Below are 20,156 nucleotides of genomic sequence, written 5' to 3' on the forward strand. Positions count from 1 at the left end.
CAGTAGGGTCCCTGGGGCTGGTGCGGGTTGGTGGCATCCCCGAGGAAGGGGTGGGGGTCCTGGTAAGGTTTCAGCTTGGTGTGCCAGTTTCATGAAACTGAACTCACCTTAAGGCTCCTGCAAGACCATAATTTCTCCCAGAAAACTACCTTCTCCATCATCCTCCATTCTTCTAACAACGTCCCTGCTGACACAGGAGCACCTTCAAACTTTTTTGGCAACCTTCATTTTTGTAATGCTTCCATTTCTAGCATTGTGGCTGCCACACTGCAGAATTGCCAACTTGTGAGTGCACATCCCCTCTTGGGGCCTTTCATGCTCCACCCACTTTCCCCCTCATCCTGAGCTCAGAACGAGGTCACAGAGGGCACTTCAAAGATTGCGTTTACTACTCAAATAATTCTACATCAGTCTCCAAGTGAAGCCCAACATCTGAGCCGCCTCTGGCGTCCGAGAGCTGCAGGCTCAACACTGGGCTGGGAGTGTTAGAGGCTTGCGACCAGCACGTGGGCTGTGGGGTGGGGTGGGCCAGGCCTCAACCTCCTCAGAGTCCCTCTCTGTGGGGTATGTCTGGAGGAGCATTTCTCAGTGGCCGTTGCACTGAGTACTAGCCCAGGAAATGTTCTATGAAGTAAGAGTTCTGAACGCAAATGCATTTGGGAATAGTGCTTTCTCATTTGCTTTCATTAAAAATGTTTGTTTGTTTGTTTGTTTTTTTAAAGGTTTGTTTATTTATTTGACAGAGACACAGCGAGAGAGGGAACACAAGCAGGGGGAGTGGGAGAGGGAGAAGCAGGCTTCCCGCGGAGCAGGGAGCCCGATGTGGGGCTCGATCCCAGGACCCTGGGATCATGACCTGAGCTGAAGGCAGACGCTCAACGACTGAGCCACCCAGGCACCCCCATTAAAAATAAGTTGAAAAGAGGGCGCCTGGGTGGCTCAGTTGGTTACGTGTCTGCCTTTGGTTAGGTCAGGATCCCAGGATTCCGGGATCGAGCCGCGCATTGGGCTCCCTGCTCAGCAGGAGTCTCTTTCTCCCTCTCCCTACCCTCACTCATGCTCTCTCTGGCTAGCACTCTCTCTCAAGATCTTAAAAAATATTTTTTAAGTGGAAACTTGGTATTACTCTGTAGTAATTATCCTAGCTAATGTTCATTGTTTACCACAATCCAAGTGCTGTGGGAAACACTTGATACCTGTTACATGTTTTAATCTTTATAACATCCCTGGGAGGGAGCTACTGTTCCCATCCCCATTTTGTAGATGAGTGAACTGCTGAGGTTAAGGGAAATTGGGTTGGGGCGCCTGGGTGGTGCAGTCGGTTAAGTGTCTGACTCTTGGTTTCAGCTCAGGTTGTGATCTCAGGGTTGTGAAGTTGGGCTCTGCGCTGAGTGTGGAGTCTGCCAGAGATTCTCCTTCCTCTGCCCCTTCCGCTGGTGTGCTCGCTCGCTGTCTCTCTCTCAAATAGTAAAAAAAAAAAAAGGGGGGGGGATTGTGTTGCCTACTAGAAAGTGGTGTGCACTGAGAATCAAACCAGGTCTGCCCACCTCCCAGGCCCTTTCTCTTAACCATGACTGAGAAGAAAACGCCAGAAAAGCAAACAGATGTGCTTTAGTTAACCTGTGCCTTCTCATCACACGATTGCACAGCGTCCTCTAGGCTCTAGTGAAGGGAACCTGGGGGGCCTACAACTCGTGCGGCTCCCTCAGGTGGTGAAGCATTGCAGCCTGGTCCTCCTTCGAGCAGCTGTCTTGTGTAGAAGGGATTTACTGATAACTCACTGCACCCAGGTAGGTGGTCAGCACGATCCATGAGGTGTCACTTCCTGTGAGGAATGGGGTGTTTCCTGCGTCATTCCAGCCACTCAGGTCTTTCCTGGATCTGGTACCACCTAAACTATTCTTTACCTTTTTTTTTTTTTTCCTTTGTGGCAAAATACATAGAACACAAGATGTTCTTAAACCCCCCATAAGTGGATCATTCGGTGGTATTCAGCACATTTACAGTCTTGTACAATCACCACCACCTGATGTTTTAAATCAACTTGAAATGCATCTATTTCAACTTCACCTTATTCTGACCATTAATATTTATGAAATCACAAGTTTGGTATTTTGTTTTTAAATTGTACATTAATTATATGTGTTTAAATGCACATTAAACTACATAACCAATATATATATGAAATGCCCATAAGGCGCCTTCTCAAAGAGGTCGTTTTACATGCTGGGAAATGGGGCCAAGATGGAGAGTCAGGGGCTTTGAGGAGTCCCTTCCCGACTTGTTTCCTCTGTAAGGACAAGGTGGTTGAACCTGAAGTTCTCTCCCATCCAGCACAGATTCTTCTGTCACTCAAGAAAAAGATGGCAGGTCTTGCCTTTAAGTCTTTGCCTTGGGACTCTTGTTCTCCTGAGACAGAACTTGGTATAAAAATAGAATGTGAAGTACAACTTACATCTTTCAATGTGACATCGTACTTAGGCTGTTGTTTCTCTTCAAAATTTACCACAAAGAATGTGCCCAAAGTACTGTTTTTTAACCTTTTAAAAATGTAGGCCTGTGCACCTTTATAATCATACAGCTTTGTCTGAAACGGTTTGTATTCCATTTTGAAACCCACATGCAGTCATCTTTTATTTTTGAATCGATTCCTCAGCACCTAGTTGTTGCCACAGCCCTGGTTCCCGGCTCACCGCAGAGACAGCCCCTGCGTCGGCTTTCCCGGCCAGCCCGCGGCTGCCCTGACGCTCCCAGGTCTTCCACACGCTGCGTCCCCTGAGCCTCTTGGTCCCGGAGGAAGAAAGGCATGGGGAAGGAAACGAGATCAGGTTTGTGACTTCACCGCTGGGAATGTCACACTACTGACAGCGTTGCCCTTCCAGGAGGGATCGTAGATGGCTTTTTCTTGCACCTTCTGCCTTTCTCAAGCATCTTCCTTCTCTCTCAGGAGTCCTTTCCAACCCCCACCATCTGGTGTTTAATTTCTTGTGCATACATTGACTTTCTCTTTTCCTGGTAAAGGCTTCAGCTCTAGGGACGGCTCTTGCTTTTTTAAATCAAAGTCAGAGTCTTGGGAGGGGAAATGGAACAAAGCCAGGGCTTTAGGCCTGCCTGCATCCGCACCAACACCCCCCTCCGCCGCTGAGGGGGTCCCGCTGTCCTGAGGCCTTCTGAGGTTTTGGTGTTTTTAACCGCTACCATTCACCCACTTCAAGGGGACAAGTCCTTGCATTTTAGCGTTGTGCAACCATCACCACAACCTAATTTTAGAACATTTTCATCACCCTGAAAAGAAACCCCGTACTCATTAGCAGCCACTCCCCTTCTCACCTCCCTCTCATTCCCAGCCCCTGGCAACTGCGAATCTCTCTGCTCTATAGATTTGCTTATTCTGGAAGTGTCCTATAAATGCAGTCATAGAATATGTGCCTTTTGTGTCTGGCTTTCACTTAGCCTACCTCCCAAGCCATGTTCTTTCCTCCCCCTCCTTGAAAGCAACTCACAGCCCTAGGCTTATGCCACCCGCGGCTGCCATTCCTGGTCCTTCTGAGCGGCCTCCTCGCAGTCCAGCCACGTTCCTGCAGCCCCTGTCCCTTCCCCCTCTCCAGTTGCTCCTGTTTACCTGCTGCACCATCTGCCTCACCCTGCATCTGGCTGTCTTCAGGACCTGTCTGCACTGTCCTGTTTGACCAGCCACTAGCCACTGTAGCTGTTTAACTAAGAACTTTCATTCCTCACTTTGGCCACGAAGCTCCATGTAACCAGGGGCTACTGTACTGGCCAGTGCGGGGCCTAGACCATTTCCATCATGGCAGTCAGTTACAGTGGTCAGGACCGTTCTAGATCTTACTCTACATTTAAGAAGACAAAATAGGGGGGCGCCTGGGTGGCTCAGTCGGTTAAGCGACTGCCTTCGGCTCGGGTCATGATCCTGGAGTCCCGGGATCGAGTCCCGCATCGGGCTCCCTGCTCGGCAGGGAGTCTGCTTCTCCCTCTGACCCTCCTCCCTCTCATGTGCTCTCTCTCATTCTCTCTCTCTCAAATAAATAAATAAAATCTTTAAAAAAAAAAAAAAAAAAAGACAAAATAGGGGCGCCTGCATGGCTCAGTAGGTTAAGCGTCCGACTCTTGATCTCGACTCAGGTCTCGATCTCAGGGTTGTGAGTTCAAGCCCCACATTGGAGCTGTTCTTCTTGTCCACCCAGCACCTGGCAGCATAGGAAGGTAGAGACTGCAGCACAGGGAAGCTACAGTCCTTGTCACATAGCCGTAAGTAGGAGAGTTGGGCTTTTAACCCAGGCCAACCTGATTCTGAAGTCCTGCCGAACTATATTCCTTTGGGAGGGTCTAAGGTGGGCCCTGGTTTAAATTCCACCTCTAGACTGGAGCTGCATGAAGGCAGGGACTATGCATGTCTTGTTCCTCGCTGGAGCCCTAGGGGCTGGCAGGTAATCAGTATTCAGGAAACATTTAATGAGTAAATGAACAGATACCAAAAAATGATAGTTGCTTTTGTTCAAGAGCTTCCTGATGTGCTTCCCCGCACCCCACTACATTAGAGTTTGATTTAGAAATTTCCATCCACTCCAGAAGAAAGGAAATAATTCATACCTTGTTTATAGATTGCTAGCCACCAGCCAATACCCGAGTTCTCCATAGGCCCTCAGTGGCCATGTAACAAATGACAGCCAAGTCCCTTAGAGCCACTTTACAGGAATTCTAATACAACTTCTGAGGCAGCCATGGGGGGTGGGGGGGGCGTCCCACAAGGAAGTTGGTACCAGATCCTGCTTGGCCCTATGCTGCTGGAGAGCCCCTCTGGCAGTCTGGGAACTCCCCAGAGAGGGGCACCTGCTTGCGGTCCTCCGGCCTTGAGAGTGCCACCAACCCAGGCATCCTGAAAGTGTGCCCGAGTCTCTCTCTCTCTCTCTCTCAAATAAAGCTTTAAAAATTTCATTTTAGGGTTTGAGGGGTTTTTTAATGCAAAACATTAATATAGTTATATAGAAGAGACTTTAGAGTATGGTGGGAAAAGCTTTGTACCGGAGTCTCTTAATCTGGTTATACCACCAGTCCGTGTGACCTTGGGCGAGTGACTTGAATCTGTCAGCCTCAGATTCCTCATCTGCCAAATGGAAGTGAAAACACCCACCCACCAGAGCTGGGAAGATGAGAGATTGGCTCAGGGCCGTCCCTGGCAGACACTTGTTCAACTTGCTAACAACCCTAAGTATATAAAAGTTAAAAGTGAGCGTTTCTCCATCCCACAGCCCATTGATAACTGTTAAACAGATGGGGTAAGTATGCTTCCAGAATTTTTCTCTCTATATACAAAAAAATATGTACATACATAATTTCTGTTAATAAAAATGAGATCATGCCATAATGTACAGAATGTTCTTCATGCATTATTTCAGTTACTATGTCATGGGCACCCTTCCATCTGGGTATGTACACCAGGATCTACAACTTTCATTTTTAGAGGCTATATGGCATGTCATGGTTTCTTAACCACTTTCCTACTGGACATAGATTACTTCTAGGTTTTCCACTCTTAGAGACAGTAAAAGCCAATTCCGGGAAGGTTCAGGAGGCCCATTATAGGGGCGTTAGTTCATTGACTTGTTTTCTTTCTTTCTTTCTTTTCTTTCTTTCTTAGATATTATTTACTTGAGAGAGAGAGCGAGCAAGAGAGTACAGGAGCATGGGCAGAGGGAGAGGGAGAAGGAGACTCTCCCACCGAGCAGTGAGCCCAACGTGGGGCTCGATCCCAGGACCTTGAGATCATGACCTGAGCCGAAGGCAGACACTTAACCGATTGAGCCCCCCAGGTGCCCCCAACGACTTGTTTTCAAAGCAAGTTCTTGTTTTATCTTTTCATTTGGTTTTCATAGAAACCTTACCAGAGAGCTGATAACCCCATTTACAACCAGGAAAATGAATTCGTCGAGAGGGACAAACTGCCCAAGGATCCCACAAATTGTGGCAGAGGGGGCCTGGGACAGTCCCCTCGGCTTATGTTTGTTGTGCTTCTGGAATAGGTGATGCAAGTGAGTGGAAGGAGGCCCATATAAGATGACAAGCGACACTTGGCTTCAGTGTCAAGGCGAGAATAGTGGGAGCAAGATGGGGTCTGGACTGCACAGAATCCCAGGGCCCGGTTTGCCTGAGCCTCTGGTCTCCAGGAGAAGCAGGAAATGCAGAGTTTTGCCTGTAATCTCCCAGGTGACAGATGGGGCCCAGCCAACACACAGCTCTTCAGCGCTCACATGCCACAGGGAGACACAGTGACCCCTGCTTCGGGCCCCAACTTAGATTTTCTACTTTTGACTGGAAAGCAGGAGTCTAACCTGCGAGGCCTGTAGCTGGTACCTGACACAGACGGAACTTGGTAGAAGGCTCTGTGCCCCTGCATCGTACCCCCTGGGAGGTTAAGTGGCCCAGAAAAGACCATTTGATTTTGTGGCTTGTCCTTCCAGCTTCCAGGGGCCATGTGTCTGCCCCCACTGCCAGGCCCCGGTGAGCAGGCTTGACTCTTGAGCCTCTCCTTAGCCTTCTTTGTATACAGTTCTCCCGGTCACCCTGACCAGAGCCTTGGCTAAGGTTCCCAGGGAGCTTGTTGTGTGTCAGGTAAAGATCACTGTGATTTCTGAAAATGGCTCCCATTCCCCTTTACTTCTCTCCTTCTCCCTCCTCCCTTTTGGGAACAGTATTGTGGTTAAGAGTGGGACCCCTAAGTCACATTGCTCAGATCCAGTCCCTGCTCTGTCTCTAGCTGTGTGGTCTTGGGCCGGTCATGTTACAGCTCAGTGCCTCAGTTTCCTTATCTGTAAACTGGAGGAAATTAATTAGCTTGGAAAATGTCAGCTGTCATCTGTTGGTCTCTCACTTTTCCAGGGGCTGTGCAGGTACTCAGGGTACAAAGACAAACCATAGCCCTTGCCCTAATGGAACATGACCTTGACATAATAAGTGTGTGCAGTCGTCAGCAAAGAGCTGACTCTGGGGCAGAGGAAACCTTTCTCCCGTCAAGTCTCAAGTTTTGAGATCATTTGAGTTGCCAGGTACCCAAAAGGCTTCCAGACTCCTTTGGGGCACAGATGCAGGCTGCCCGTGTCCTTTCCTTCCTGCCAAACTCAGGTCTGGACTAGTGAGTGGGAGAGAATCTGCGAGCCCTTCAGCACTTCCCGAGTGGGCCCAGCTTCCTTCCCCTCTGGACGTTTACTTTCACGAAGAACCCACTTTCCCAGATGAGAGGAAGAGCCCAGCCAACTCCCCTGTACCTCTCGCTCTCGCCCCCTTTTCCCAGCTCCCTGGGGTGGGGGTTCAAGAGCACTTCCCCCTGGGGAGTCCTGGTGGCCTTGCCCAGTCCCAGGGGTCTACTTCTAAATCCCCTCCACCTCTGCTGACCCTTGACCCCTGAGCTGGCGATGTGCCCCCTGCTCCAGATTGCCCCTCTCTGGACCTGCTTTGCTCACAATAAACAGGAAGCCATCCCTGCCCGGGGCTGGGGCAGGAGGTCCTCGCAGATCGGCTGGGAAGCCTGCAACAGTGCGCTTTAAATTTCAAAATTAGACTTTCGTTCCTCCCCCTTTTCCCATTCATTCGTTCAGCACGTGTATTGAGTAACCCCTGTGTGCCCGGCCTTGCTCTGGAGACAGTCAGTGGTGGCTGAGACGGTCACTGCCCACACATTTGAGTAGGGGAAACCGATGTCAAGCAAACAACCTATTGATGACTATAAAATTGTAGAGAAAAGTCTTGTATCAGAATGGAATGTAATTCTCCATGAGAGTAGCTGACTCACCCTAACTAGAATGTCACTGGGCAGAATGTTGGGGTAGGGAGGAGGAAAAGAATCAAGACATACAAAGGCCCTGGGGCAAACAGCTTGGCAATTCCTCAGAAGCTGAACACAACAAAAATGAAAGTAGGAAGATTTGTACACGAATGTTCATAGCACTGTTACTCTCTACAGCCAAAAAAGTGAAACAAACCCCAAATGTCCACCAGCTAATGAATGGCTAAATAAAATAGATCCCTACAATGAATACTATTCAGCCATAAAAAGGAATGACGTACTGATTTACAGTATGGATGAACCTTGAAAACGATGCCAAGTGAAAGAAGCCAGTCACCAAAGGCCACGTATTTACTGAATGATTGCATTTATGTGAAATGTCCAGTATAGACAATTCCATGGAAAGTAGATGGGGGCTGCGGGGTGTATGAGTTTGCTCGGGCTGCCATCACAAAGTACCAGCAGGGCGCCTGGCTCGCTCAGTGGAGTGTGTGGCTCTTGATCTCGGGGTTGTGAGTTTGAGCCCCACGTTGGGTTAGAGATTGTATAAATAAATAAACCTAAAAAACAAAACAAAGTACCACACACTGAGTGGCTTAAACAATAGAAATTTGTTTTCTCACAGTTCCAGAGGCCGGAAGTCAGAGATCAAGGGGTCGAGAGGGTGGATTCCTTCCAAGGCCTCTCTCCTGGGCTTGTAGAAGGCTTGTCCTTTTCCTATGGCTTCACTTGGTCTTACGTTGTGTGTCTGTGTCCTGATCGCATGACACTAGTCATACTGGATTAGCACCCACCCTAATGACCTCACTTGACCTCTTTAGAGACGGTGTCTCCGAGTACATCCCATCTGGGGGTTAAGAAGTCAACATATGAGCCTGGGTTCCTCAGTCGGTTAAGCATCTGCTGTCGGCTCAGGTCGTGATTCCAGGGTCCTGAGATCAAGCCCCACGTCAGCGGGGAGCCTGCTCCTCCCCCGCCCTCTGCCTGCCACTCCCCCTGCTTGTGCTCTCTCTGTCAGATAAATAAAATCTTAAAATACATATATGTGTGTATATATATGTACATACACACAAACACACATATATACACATACACACACTCAGAGGAGTCTCTGAGGATTTAAAAACAAAAACAAAAAGGAATTCAACATATGAGCTTGGGTGGCTCAGTCAGTTAAGCATCTGCCTTCGGCTCAGGTCATGATCTTGGAGTCTTGGGATGGAGCCCTGCGTCGGGCTCCCTGGTTATTGGGGAGTCTGCTTCTCCCTCTGCCCCTTCCTCCATGCATTGTCTCTCTCTCTCTCTGTCTCAAATAAATAAAAAGAATCTTTAAAAAGAGAATTCAACGTATGATTCAAGGAGGACACCAATTCAACTGTAACGGGAGGAATGCAGTGACTGCTCATCAGTATGGGGCTTCTTTTTGACATGGTGAAAATGTCCTGGAATTAGTGGTGATCAATGTACAAATTTGTGAATGTACTAAAAACTCTGTCCACTCTGAAAAGATGAACTTTGCCCTGGGGCAAGAAGGAGCCTGGTGTACAGAGAGGAAGGAGAAAAACGGGGGGAGACGAGCTGGTGGAGTTGGGGCCCCATTCCCTAGGGCCTCTCAACACTAGGAGCCCCCATATTTCAGAAGTCTGCTCCCTGCATAAGACTTCGCCCTTCTCCACAGTGTCTGGCATTAAAGCGCATTTTTTGGGACCCTTTCAAACTGGGATAGGGATTGGAATTAGGACACTTCTTAACCCTCCAGGGGTCAACTCCTGTCCCTGGTGGGCAGTGGGCCGTGGAGCAGTCGGACCCAGCTCGGGATGACCTCTTGCTGTTCTACGTCCTCTTCGGCTAGTAAGTCCTTAGTTCTAACAATCCACTGCGGTAGGTAGCAGTACGCTCTTGCCCAAAGTCACACGGCCCACACAGCTAACAGCAGAGTCAGCCCGGCTCCAGGGTCCGTGCTGTTCCCTACTACCCGATGCTGCCTCAAACAGCCCTCTGAGTCAGGGTTTATTAGCCTATTGTTATCCTCATCTGACAGATGAGGAAGCTGAGGCACAGAGAGGTGAATGACTTGGCTTGGGTCATACTGTGAGCTAGGACGAGATGTCGGGAATGGTGTGGGCATGCGCATGGGTAAGAGCCCTGGGTGCCCGGTGCCCAGCGAATCCCAGACACAGAGCCTGGGGGAGGGTAGGTCTAGGGGGAGGGTTGTGATGGGGAGAGGCAGGGCTCAGGACTGGCCACCTGCTTCACTTCCTCCCTGCTTCCTCCAGGCCCTCAGCCCATCCCTGGGGGCGGCTCCTTGGCCAGGCTGCCGGGAGGGCCCACACTGCCAAGGGAGGTCGGGGCCAGAGGTGCTGAAGAGCCACCAAAGGGGGTGCCCGGGGAGCAGGGTGCCTGCATCCTTGGGAAGCCGCCTCCCAGCTTGGGGGTGGGGGCGGCAGAGGCCCGCGTGACAGTGTGGCTGACATTCCTCAGTGGCCACGTGGCCCCAACTGGCAGGGACAGCTGCGGCCGGTGGCCGGACCAGCTTTGTTCCCAGGGTGGCGCCCGCTCTCCATCCAGGCCCTGCTCGGCTCCTGCCTGGCACTGCTCTCCTTCCTGGGGCTCCGTGGGCAGCTGACCCTGGGGTCCCCACCATGAATGCCTAGAAGCCCAGAGCCACCGGGGTCTCTCCGTCCTCAAGCGGCGCAGGGCTCTGGAAGGATGGGGCAGGACCAGACGAAGCAGCAGATCGAGAAGGGGCTCCAGCTGTACCAGTCTAACCAGACGGAGAAGGCGCTGCACGTGTGGATGAAGGTGCTGGAGAAGAGCGCGGACCTCGTGGGGCGCTTTCGCGTGCTGGGCTGTCTGGTCACTGCGCACTCGGAGATGGGCCGCTACAAGGAGATGCTAAAGGTGGGCCCGGGCTGGCCACCCCCGGGCTTCGGACCCTCCCGCCTCCTCAGACACCCCCATGTCCCACAGGCTAGCAGCCCAGCCCCGCTGGGGCTCTGAGTCCGGTCGAAGGCCCGTGTGGCCTTGAACTTTGCTCTGAGACCGAGACAGAGCTTCTCAGCTTCAGGGTTCGAGAATCTCCAGGCCGGGTCTCGGAAGCTAGGTTCCAGCCTTCCTGTTTGGGGTGCTGAGTCGGAGCCTGAGGGGGCGTGAGCTCCAGCTTTGGGGCTGGGTGGGTGGGTGGTGCGGGTAGGCTGGGGTCGAAAGGTGAAGGCTATGGGTCCGAGCGTGGCTCCAGGTCTGACGCTTCTAGCCTATGGCTGGGGAGCAGAGAACTCATCTGAGGCCTTGGCTGGAAGCTCTGGGTCCGAGGCCTCGGCTGCGAGGCAGGGAGGAGGCCCGGGTCCGAGGCTCAGAGTCCAGGCTGACCGCACTGCCCTGACCCTCCGGGCAGTTCGCTGTGGTGCAGATCGACACCGCTCGGGAGCTGGAGGATGCCGACTTCCTTCTGGAGAGCTACCTGAACCTGGCACGCAGCAACGAGAAGCTCTGTGAGTTCCACAAGACCATCTCCTACTGCAAGACCTGCCTCGGCCTGCCCGGCACCAGGGCAGGCGCCCAGCTCGGAGGCCAGGTCAGCCTGAGCATGGGCAATGCCTTCCTGGGCCTCAGCCTCTTCCAGAAGGCCCTGGAGAGCTTCGAGAAGGCCCTGCGCTATGCCCACAACAATGACGACGCCATGCTCGAGTGCCGCGTCTGCTGCAGCCTGGGCAGCTTCTATGCCCAGGTCAAGGTGGGCCGGGGCCCCGGGGGCGGGTGGGGGAGGGCTCGGGTCCCCTGACACCCTCTCGCGAGCCGCACTCCTCATTCAGGACCTTGCTCAGTCCTCTCACGTAGGAGAGTCTGAGAGGGAAGACTCCCCCAGGAAGGTAGAGACTTACCAGGAAGGGCAGGGCCAGAATTCAAACCCTGGTCTGTCTGCCTTCCTGGGGAAATGGGAGGCTCCTTCTGAGGCCTGGCCATGAACCCGTACTGCCCTGTGTTTGCTATGTGGTCTTGGCACCTCTCGTCTCCGAACCTTGGTAGGTGCATCTATAAAATGAGGGAGGGCAGGGCCCACCTTCCAGCACGGTTGTAAGGACTCCTTCATCAAGTATTTATTGACTCTTTACTCTATGCCCTGCTCCGTGGGCTTGGGAGGCAGGGAAAACAACAGCAAAGCCCGTGGCCTTGTGAAGCTTGCATTCTAGTAAGAGTCAAATAAACACAATCAGTAAGTCAATCACATAGCGTGCTAGAAAGTGCTTAGGAGAAAGGAAAGCGGGAAAAGGGGGTGGGAAGTGCCGAGGATGGGGTGTTGCAATTTCAAATCAGGTGATTGGAAGGCCTCATAGAGGTGTTATCAGTCTGATGATTGGAAGCACAGGAGAGGGTAAGCCATGCAGAAATCTGGCAAGAGCTTGAAAAAGAGACAACAGCTAAAGCAAACCCCTGCCCTGGGTGAGGAGGGGGGCATAGCTGACCTGTTCCAGGGACGGTGGAGGCCAGCATGGCCGCAGCAGGTGTGTGAAAGGGGGTAGGAGGTGGTGAGAACCAAGAGGTACGGGGGCAGGGGAGAAGGCAGATCAGTTTGAACTGATGGAGCCGGTGACCGAGGGCTGGTCGAGTGTTTGTTCTCCTGGGACCCCCTAGGCATCCAGACTGCGCTTGGCCCACGGGGGATGTTGATGCCCGGCACACAGTAGATGCTTAATAAAATCTTGGGGTAAATGGGTGTATAAATGCTGATGAATCAGAGGTGGGATGCGAGGAAATGAGAGTCATCCAGGACGACACCGAGGATTTTGTTTTCAGCAACCACACATAGGAAGAACCCACTCAGTGAGACTCGCTAGATGGGAGAGGGATAGGATGTTTTAAAACCTTTTTTATTCTGAAGACAATTAACCGTACAGGAAAATCGAAAGAATAATATACTGAACCTCCATATCCCCACCACCTAGATTGAACAATTATTAATATTATGCCATATTTGATTTACATATTTTAACTGAAGTGTTGTGACATGAAATTATAGACATCATGATATTTTACCCCGAAGTAGTTCAGTATGCATCTCTGAAAGAAAAAAAAAAAAGACATTTTCTTATATAAGGACACTTTCTTACATAATCACAATTATCTCTTGAATTTCTCTGCTTATCTTGAAAACACGCCTCTACCCTCGGCTTCTATAAATTGGAACACAGACATGAGGCACATGAGCAGTGGGCATTATGTCTCCTAAAGTCTCTTTCAGTAGATTTCTCCCGTCCCCTTTATTTTCCAGGATTTCAACCCCATCCCTCGGTTTCAGGGTTAGTGTTTTTTCCTTCCCTGACCAGCAGGTGAACTTGGGGGGCGGTGGCGCTCCGGCCCCCTGTGAAAATTCAGTTCCGCGGCCACAGTTTCCATAATGGATTTAGCATCCAGTGATGCTTGTTGCCCGAATCAGTTCTCTTATTTCGACTGTAAGGAAATGGCGATTTCCAAGTTCTACCTTTCCTTCTACAGTTGTTGGCTGGAATTTTCTCTAAGGAAGAACGCTCCCCCGTCAAATGGGGCTAGTTGGCGCCTCTGAAATGCAGTTCCTACAGAAAAAACGGGGTACTTTTTCCTTTCCTTTAGTTCCCACTTTGATGATGAGGAGTTGAAGTCATAGTGGCCTCCAATGATCATACTTAACCTGGTTTGCTTTCTTCTTTTGGAGTACCGTTATGAAATCCTGGATTTTTTTTTTTTAAGTATTCGGTCTTCTTCAGTTAATTGCAATATTGTGCTTTGTGATGCTCAAATTATCTTAACTTTAGTTAATGGAATTCCTTCAATAAGTCTCCTGTGTCCCTTTGGAGAGACTTCATTTAAACACGGAAAGTGTTCTTGTTTTCTGCAATGATTAAACTGTCCCAGGCTCCATTTGTATATTCCCTGCCCCGGACCTGCAATCAGCCATTTCTCTGGGTTCTTTCTGGTGGGAAATTTTATTAAAGACCAAATGTGGGTTCTCAAGGTGCTCATTGCTACTGAGAGTTGTGATGACTTCTAAATCTTTTTAGTTGCCAAGACAACTGAAGTTTATGCTAATATTTGCAATTCAAATCTAATGTTTCAGGATTTTCCTTATTTTAATCTTGATTCTCTTTTCTCTTAGGCTGAAAATGTTGGCTTTTAGCAACATAATTACACATTTATTTTATTCTACAAAATACTTTCCAAAGACAATACCAATATTACTTAAAAAAAAAAAAGACAACGGAAGGAAGTTTAAGATTTCTTTGCCTTTCGTTTTGTCTTTTATCAAATATCCCGCTATGGATGAACTGCCCAAGGACATACATTTCCAAGGTCATTTGAAATAATTATATTTTTCTATGTGGTTATATTACTATAATGCAATATAATACATTATAATGTAATAATGTAGCATTATATTTTAATAGTATATTATTACGTTATACTAATTCTATAATTAAACTTATAATTAATTAATTATATTAATATGATGATATGCAGTTAGGGTCATTTATTTCCATTTTCTATTTTTAGGGTTTTAAAAAAATAAAAAAATTTTGGGGGCGCCTGGGTGGCTCAGTCGTTAAGCGCCTGCCTTCAGCTCAGGTCATGATCCCAAGGTCCTGGGATCGAGCCCCTCGTCGGGCTCCCTGCTCAGCAGGAAGCCTGCTTCTCGCTCTCCCTCTCCCCCTGCTTGTGTTCCCTCTCTCGCTGTGTCTCTCTCTGTCAAATAAATAAATAAAAATGGGTACTCAAGGGGCGCCTGGGTAACTCAGTCGTTAAGCGTCTGCCTTCGGCTCAGGTCATGATCCCAGGGTCCTGGGACCGAGCCCCATGTCGGGCTCCCTGCTCGGCGGGGAGCCTGCCTCTCCCTCTCCCTCTGCCTGTCTCTCTGCCTACTTGTGCTCTCTCTCTCTCCGTCAGATAAATAAGTAAAATCTTAAATAAAAAAAAAAAAAGTGCGTCACAAGGGGCACTGGGCTGGCTCAGTTGGTGGAGGGTGCAACTCTTGATCTCAGGGTCGTGAGATCCTGCCCCATGTTGGGCATAAAGATTACTTACATAAATAAAACCTTAAAAAAAAGTATGCAACAAAATTTGTGAGGAACAGGTTTTTATTGGGGTTATCGAGAGTTCTCTTTTGGTCTCATATTAACTTGGAGATGCTTGTTAGATAGGAAGTGAAAGATCAAATAGATTTTCTATGAGAAAGAACAGAGCAATGGGGTTATAGTTGAAGGGGACATGAGATCAAAAGAAGGTTGTTTGAAATTGATTTTTTTTTTTTTTTTAACGAGGCAAGAAATGCCAGAATGTATTTGTACGCCGATGGGAATGATTGAGTGGAAAGAGATGGGGGCGGGGGGCACCTGGGTGGCTCAGTCTGTTCAGCGGCTGCCTTCAGCCCAGGCCATGATCCCAGGGTCCTGGGATCTAGCTTCCTGCTCAGTGGAGAGTCTGCTTGTCCCTCTCCACCTGCTTGTGCGCTCTCTCTCTGTGTCAAACAAATATATAAAAGCTTTTTTAGAAAGTTCTTTAAAAAAAGAAGAAAGAGCCAGGGGATTTGTTCCCGAGTCCCGTGGAGGGACTCCCATCTGTAGGAGCAGGGAGTCCTCCTCCAGAGTGGCAGGAAGAAGGCAGAGTGGTCCATATCGAGGATTTGGTGGAGAAGGCAGTAGTCCTCTCTGACTCTCTTCTGTTTTCCCTGTGGAGTATGAAGCAAGGTCATTAGCTGATAACAGACAGGTAGAAAGAGCTTTTGGAGGTTGAGGAGAAAGAAAGGATGAAGGATGATTTCATTGCCTCAGTGAGTCTGTTCCAATGTTCTTTGGAGCAGATTGTGCTGGCAACCAGTCCCTGAGCCTTTGGTGAGCGCCTGCTGCTGGGTGCCGGGGGGCCTGGTACCCCCCTTTTGTGTGTCTCTGAAGATAAGGGGCCCAACTGGGACGAAGTGAGAACAGAAGCCAACTGTATTTTCTTGCCTTCTCGTTCATCCCTTCATTCAACAAATATTCACTATGCATCTACTAAGTGCCAAGAACCGTGCTAGGCTCTTGGGATGCATCCGCGAACCCGATGAAAATTCCTAGGTTCATGGAGCCCACACCTTTTCAGCGTCTCTTCCTTCTGCCTGGATCACTCTTTCCTGGGACACCTGAATGAATGAGCGAACACCGGCGGGGCCCTGGAGCCCTTGACTTAGGGGCAGCTCCGGCCATTCTGTGGGCCCCTTCTTGTCCCACCTCCTCCCTGTGTCCCCCGCAGGACTACGAGAAAGCCCTGTTCTTCCCCTGCAAGGCCGCAGAGCTCGTTAGCGACTATGGCAAAGGCTGGAGCCTCAAGTACCGGGCCATGAGCCAGTACCACATGGCTGTGGCCTATCGCCTGCTGGGCCACCTGGGCAGCGCCATGGAGTGTTGTGAGGTGGGCCAGGGGGGAAGGTGGGCAGGCGGAGGGTGGTGGCGTGGGCTCGGGTGTCCTCCTCCCACATCAACCCACTTAGGGCCCCAAGATTTGCCTTGGGCCCCCTTCTCCATGTGCCCCGAAGGATGCGTTTGTTCTGCCCACTGCCCTGCCCCAAACCTCACTCCCTTCCCGTCCATTCTCAGGGGGAGGGGGCTTCCCTCTGCCCTCCCCCCATACACACTCTCTGTGGGGCACTTTCAGTAGGAAGAAAGCCGGTCTCTGGAGTGCCACTGACCTGGTTTCAAATCCTGGCGTCGCTACTTACTAGCCAGGTGCCCTTGGTCAAGTCACTTCTGTCCACTGGATGGGTGTGGTGAGGCCTCAGTGGTTCCGTGTGTGGGGCCTCGGCACCGTGCTAGGTCTGTTGGGCTCCGAGGACGTTGGCGATCCCTGGGCTGCCCTGTCAGAGGGGCCCACTGAGTAATGACACCCCAGTGGTGGTGGGGGGGGCAGATGTGCAGGCCTGAGCTGCCCGCCTGCCTTCACAGGAATCTATGAAGATTGCTCTGCAGCATGGGGACCGGCCACTGCAGGCCCTCTGCCTGCTCTGCTTCGCTGACATCCACCGGAGCCGCGGGGACCTGGAGGTAAGGCCCCTGGGGTGCGGAGGGAGGGCTTGCAGGCCTGGTCCAGTCTGATTGCACCCTCCCCCCGGCTGTGCAGACAGCCTTCCCCAGGTACGACTCTGCCATGAGCATCATGACGGAGATTGGAAACCGCCTGGGGCAGGTGCAGGTGCTGCTGGGAGTGGCCAAATGCTGGATAGCCAGGAAGGCGCTGGACAAGGTGAGATGGGGCTGTTCCCGACAGCCCCCGGTTCTCCCCGGTGCTCCCATTTGGAACCAGTAGGTCACCCAACACTCTGTGGGGCTGGTCCTGGGCAGGACTCTTTCAGACATTTTGTCTAACATCAGTCTCACCCGAATCCCATGAGCTGAGTACATTCCAAGCCATTTTCCAGACTCAGAGAAGGCCCACGACGTGCCCAGACCCACAACTAGTAAAGGGCCAGAGGTGGGTTGGAACTCAGGATGCTTTACCGGCTTTCACGATTTCCCAACACCCAATGAGATAGGAATATTCTTCCCATTCTGTATCTGAGTAAACTGAGGCAACAGGTAACTTGACCACACAGCTCTGTGACTGGGCTCCAGCCTCCTTTTGCTACCTTCACACGCAGGGCAGCTGCCCAGCCATGATGTCCTCCCCAGGCCCGCCCCTCCCAGCCCCTTCCTTTCCTGTGAGCCAAGGCCTCTGTCAGCTCTGCCTGCAGCCCTGGCCTGTGCTTGCCTTCCAGGCTCTGGATGCCATCGAGAAAGCCCAGGACCTGGCCGAGGAAGTGGGGAACAAGGTCAGACCTGATTCTGTCTTCTGGGTCTGGAGTCAAGAGCCCAAGGTGGGATCTCGGGTGTGTGGAGAGGGCTTCCCTGAGCCTGCACATGCCCTGAGCCCTTCTGGATCTCCAGGAGCTGCCCCCCACTCATTCCCACACCCTGGCTATTTCTCTTCCACCCACAGAGCACTTTGGAGGGCAGGGCAAGAATTCTGTAGCTCAGAGGACATCAGAATTCCTCAGAGCTTCTTGATGGTCATTAAATCTCCCAACAGTGGGTCCACTCACTAAGAGCTGGGCACACACAGGTTCTTCTAGGTATTGGTCCCACTCCTCACTGTCTCCCTGCAAGGTGGGCACTGCAAGCCCCATTTTACAGGTAAGGAAAGCGAGGCTCAGAGAGGTGCTCCAGGACCCACACTTTGTACCTGGTCTGTCTTAACTCCAAAGCCCGTGGTCCTCCCATAGCGTCTGTGGCCTCTCAAATTTAATAGTTATATCCAAACCTTTAAATGTTGACAATAGGCTCAGTGTTTCTTGAAGCCTTCTAGAAGATACGAATTTCTCTGGAATCCAGTGCACAGCCCAACTAAAATGCCAAATAGATTATAGCCACTCAGTTTTACCCAAGTATCTCAGGTTGGTCAGAAATGCTGATGAGCTGTTGTGTGTATTTAATTAACAAAAACAGGAGAGCAAATTAATCATTATGGTGTCAATGCAGCAGATCTGGTCAATAAAATCCTTCAAAAACATGGGGTTCCCAGCTAGTTCTAGGGGTGAGCACCAACTACCTCACTACCCCCCCCCCCCATTCTGCGTGGGGGAGAAGCCAAGGCCCAGAGAGGGTGGGACGGTTTTCCTAGGCCCATCAGCGATGCAAGAACGCCGCCAGGACCAGACCATGTGTGTCTTGACTGCTCGGTGGGCCCTCTGGGACAGCTTCTCGGGCTGGGCAAGGAGGGAGGCTCACCAGTGCTGACGTGGTCTTGTCCCCCACGCCTGCTCCCCGGTCCCTGCTGGCCCCAGCTGAGCCAGCTCAAGCTGCACTGCCTGAGCGAGAGCATCTACCGCAGCAAGGGGCTGCAGCGCGAGCTGCGCGCCCACGTCGTGCGCTTCCACGAGTGTGTGGAGGAGACCGAGCTCTACTGCGGCCTGTGTGGCGAGTCCATAGGCGAGAGGAACAGCCGGCTGCAGGCCCTGCCATGCTCCCACATCTTCCACCTCAGGTGAGGGCTCCTGGCCGGTGGGCAGGGGGCACCCACGGTCTCTTCGGGGTACGCTAGGGCCCCAGCTGCCCTAACCACAGTAGTAACACTGAATGTAGTGCGCTCTGCGTTCTGAGTGTTCTAGAAGCTTCCCCTGTGATAACTCATGGAATCCTCCCAGGAGCCCTATGAGGTGGCCATCATTACTCCCCCCAAAGAGAATTCAGAGAGGCCTCTCAAAGGCCATGAGATTCAGACACCCAGGGCTAGACCTGCGTCCATGCCAACCTCCTCACTCCTGACCTCCTGGAAAGCCCAGGACAGAGTGCTAAGGGCAAGCAGGGCCGCCGGGAGGAGGCTGGGAGCCCTCCCCTCCCCTTTGACACTGTCCCAGCTCCTGCAGAGGGGAGGGGAGGAGAGAGAGCCCAGGCCCAGGATGGAAGCCTGGGTTCAGTGAACGGACAGAGTCCTTTGCCTCCCAAGGTGCCTGCAGAGAAACGGGACACGTAGCTGCCCCAACTGCCGCCGCTCATCCATGAAGCCCGGCTTTGTGTGAGTCCCACCAGCAGTCTTGGGCTTCTGCCTCACTTCCCCCTGCTCCTTGTCCATCATCATGCTGGGGGCCCCTGATTCGCCATGCCTTGGACCCTGTTTACTCCTGGAGCAGCCGCCAGGGCCTCCTCCAACCTGTTGGGGCCCAGGACCTGCCCCCCTGTTGTTCGTCCAGGCTCCACTGCCCTCCCTGCCTCTTTGTACTTTGCTCTTTGTAGAAAAATAAACTGTTGGTACCTGAGCCCAGCGATTCTGACTCTTTTTGCCGGTGTGCTGGGGCCAGCACGGACAGGACAGCTTCTTCCCCAACTGGTCTTCTTGACTCCTGTCAGGCAGTCTGACAAGTGTGAATTTGGGGTCAGCAGCTCCTGTGCTCACACGCAGTCACTGAACAACCTTGGACAAGTCACTTAACCTTTAGCAAATGCTGTTATTTAAAGAAATTTCTGCTTTCAACTGCTTCCAAGAAAACCACTCGACAGTTTCCCACCAAGTTGAGGGGTTCTTTGTGAAGGCTTGGCTGAAAATATATGCCATGTGGCTCACATGAAGTTCATTTTAGGGGTGCCCTGGGTCTCGCCTTAGAGTCATAAGCAGAGATCCTCCAGAGCAAGGGACACAGATACAACAAAAACGGGTCTCATATGATCCAGAGAACTGCCCTACTCCTTGAGATGACAAGAAACGATTACAGATGTGAGTCATAATGTTTTTAATTGTAGAGGCTGTTGTCCATTCAGCTCTGCCCACGTGGGCAGGTCTGTGGCGCCTGCTCAGAAGTTAGCAGCAGCAATTTCTCTTTAAA

The 20,156-nt window shown here is 51.2% G+C and overlaps 2 protein-coding genes across 2 annotated transcripts in view; both read left to right on the forward strand.

Annotated features, from left to right (window-relative positions):
* CELF1 (CUGBP Elav-like family member 1) overlaps window positions 1-2,800 on the forward strand; it is an 83,643-nt gene extending 80,843 nt beyond the window's left edge. The window contains exon 14 of the mRNA XM_064576446.1: window positions 2,657-2,800. The gene's annotated coding sequence lies outside the window, so the exon portion shown is untranslated. The remainder of the gene's footprint in view (window positions 1-2,656) is intronic.
* A 7,327-nt stretch (window positions 2,801-10,127) lies between these two features.
* Window positions 10,128-19,592, forward strand: RAPSN (receptor associated protein of the synapse). The gene is made up of 8 exons (XM_045893693.3): window positions 10,128-10,702; window positions 11,196-11,534; window positions 16,058-16,216; window positions 16,747-16,845; window positions 16,922-17,044; window positions 17,556-17,609; window positions 18,621-18,820; window positions 19,283-19,592. Exons 1-8 carry the CDS (start codon window positions 10,448-10,450, stop codon window positions 19,353-19,355), a joined length of 1,302 nt encoding a protein of 433 aa, XP_045749649.1. The 5' UTR covers window positions 10,128-10,447; the 3' UTR covers window positions 19,356-19,592.
* The last annotated feature ends 564 nt before the right edge of the window (window positions 19,593-20,156 follow it).

The sequence above is a fragment of the Mirounga angustirostris genome, unplaced genomic scaffold, assembly GCF_029215605.1.
Source record: "Mirounga angustirostris isolate CCGP_5_RB_7025 unplaced genomic scaffold, mMirAng1.0.hap1 SCAF_13, whole genome shotgun sequence".
In the NCBI taxonomy this organism is placed as follows: Eukaryota; Metazoa; Chordata; class Mammalia; order Carnivora; family Phocidae; genus Mirounga; species Mirounga angustirostris.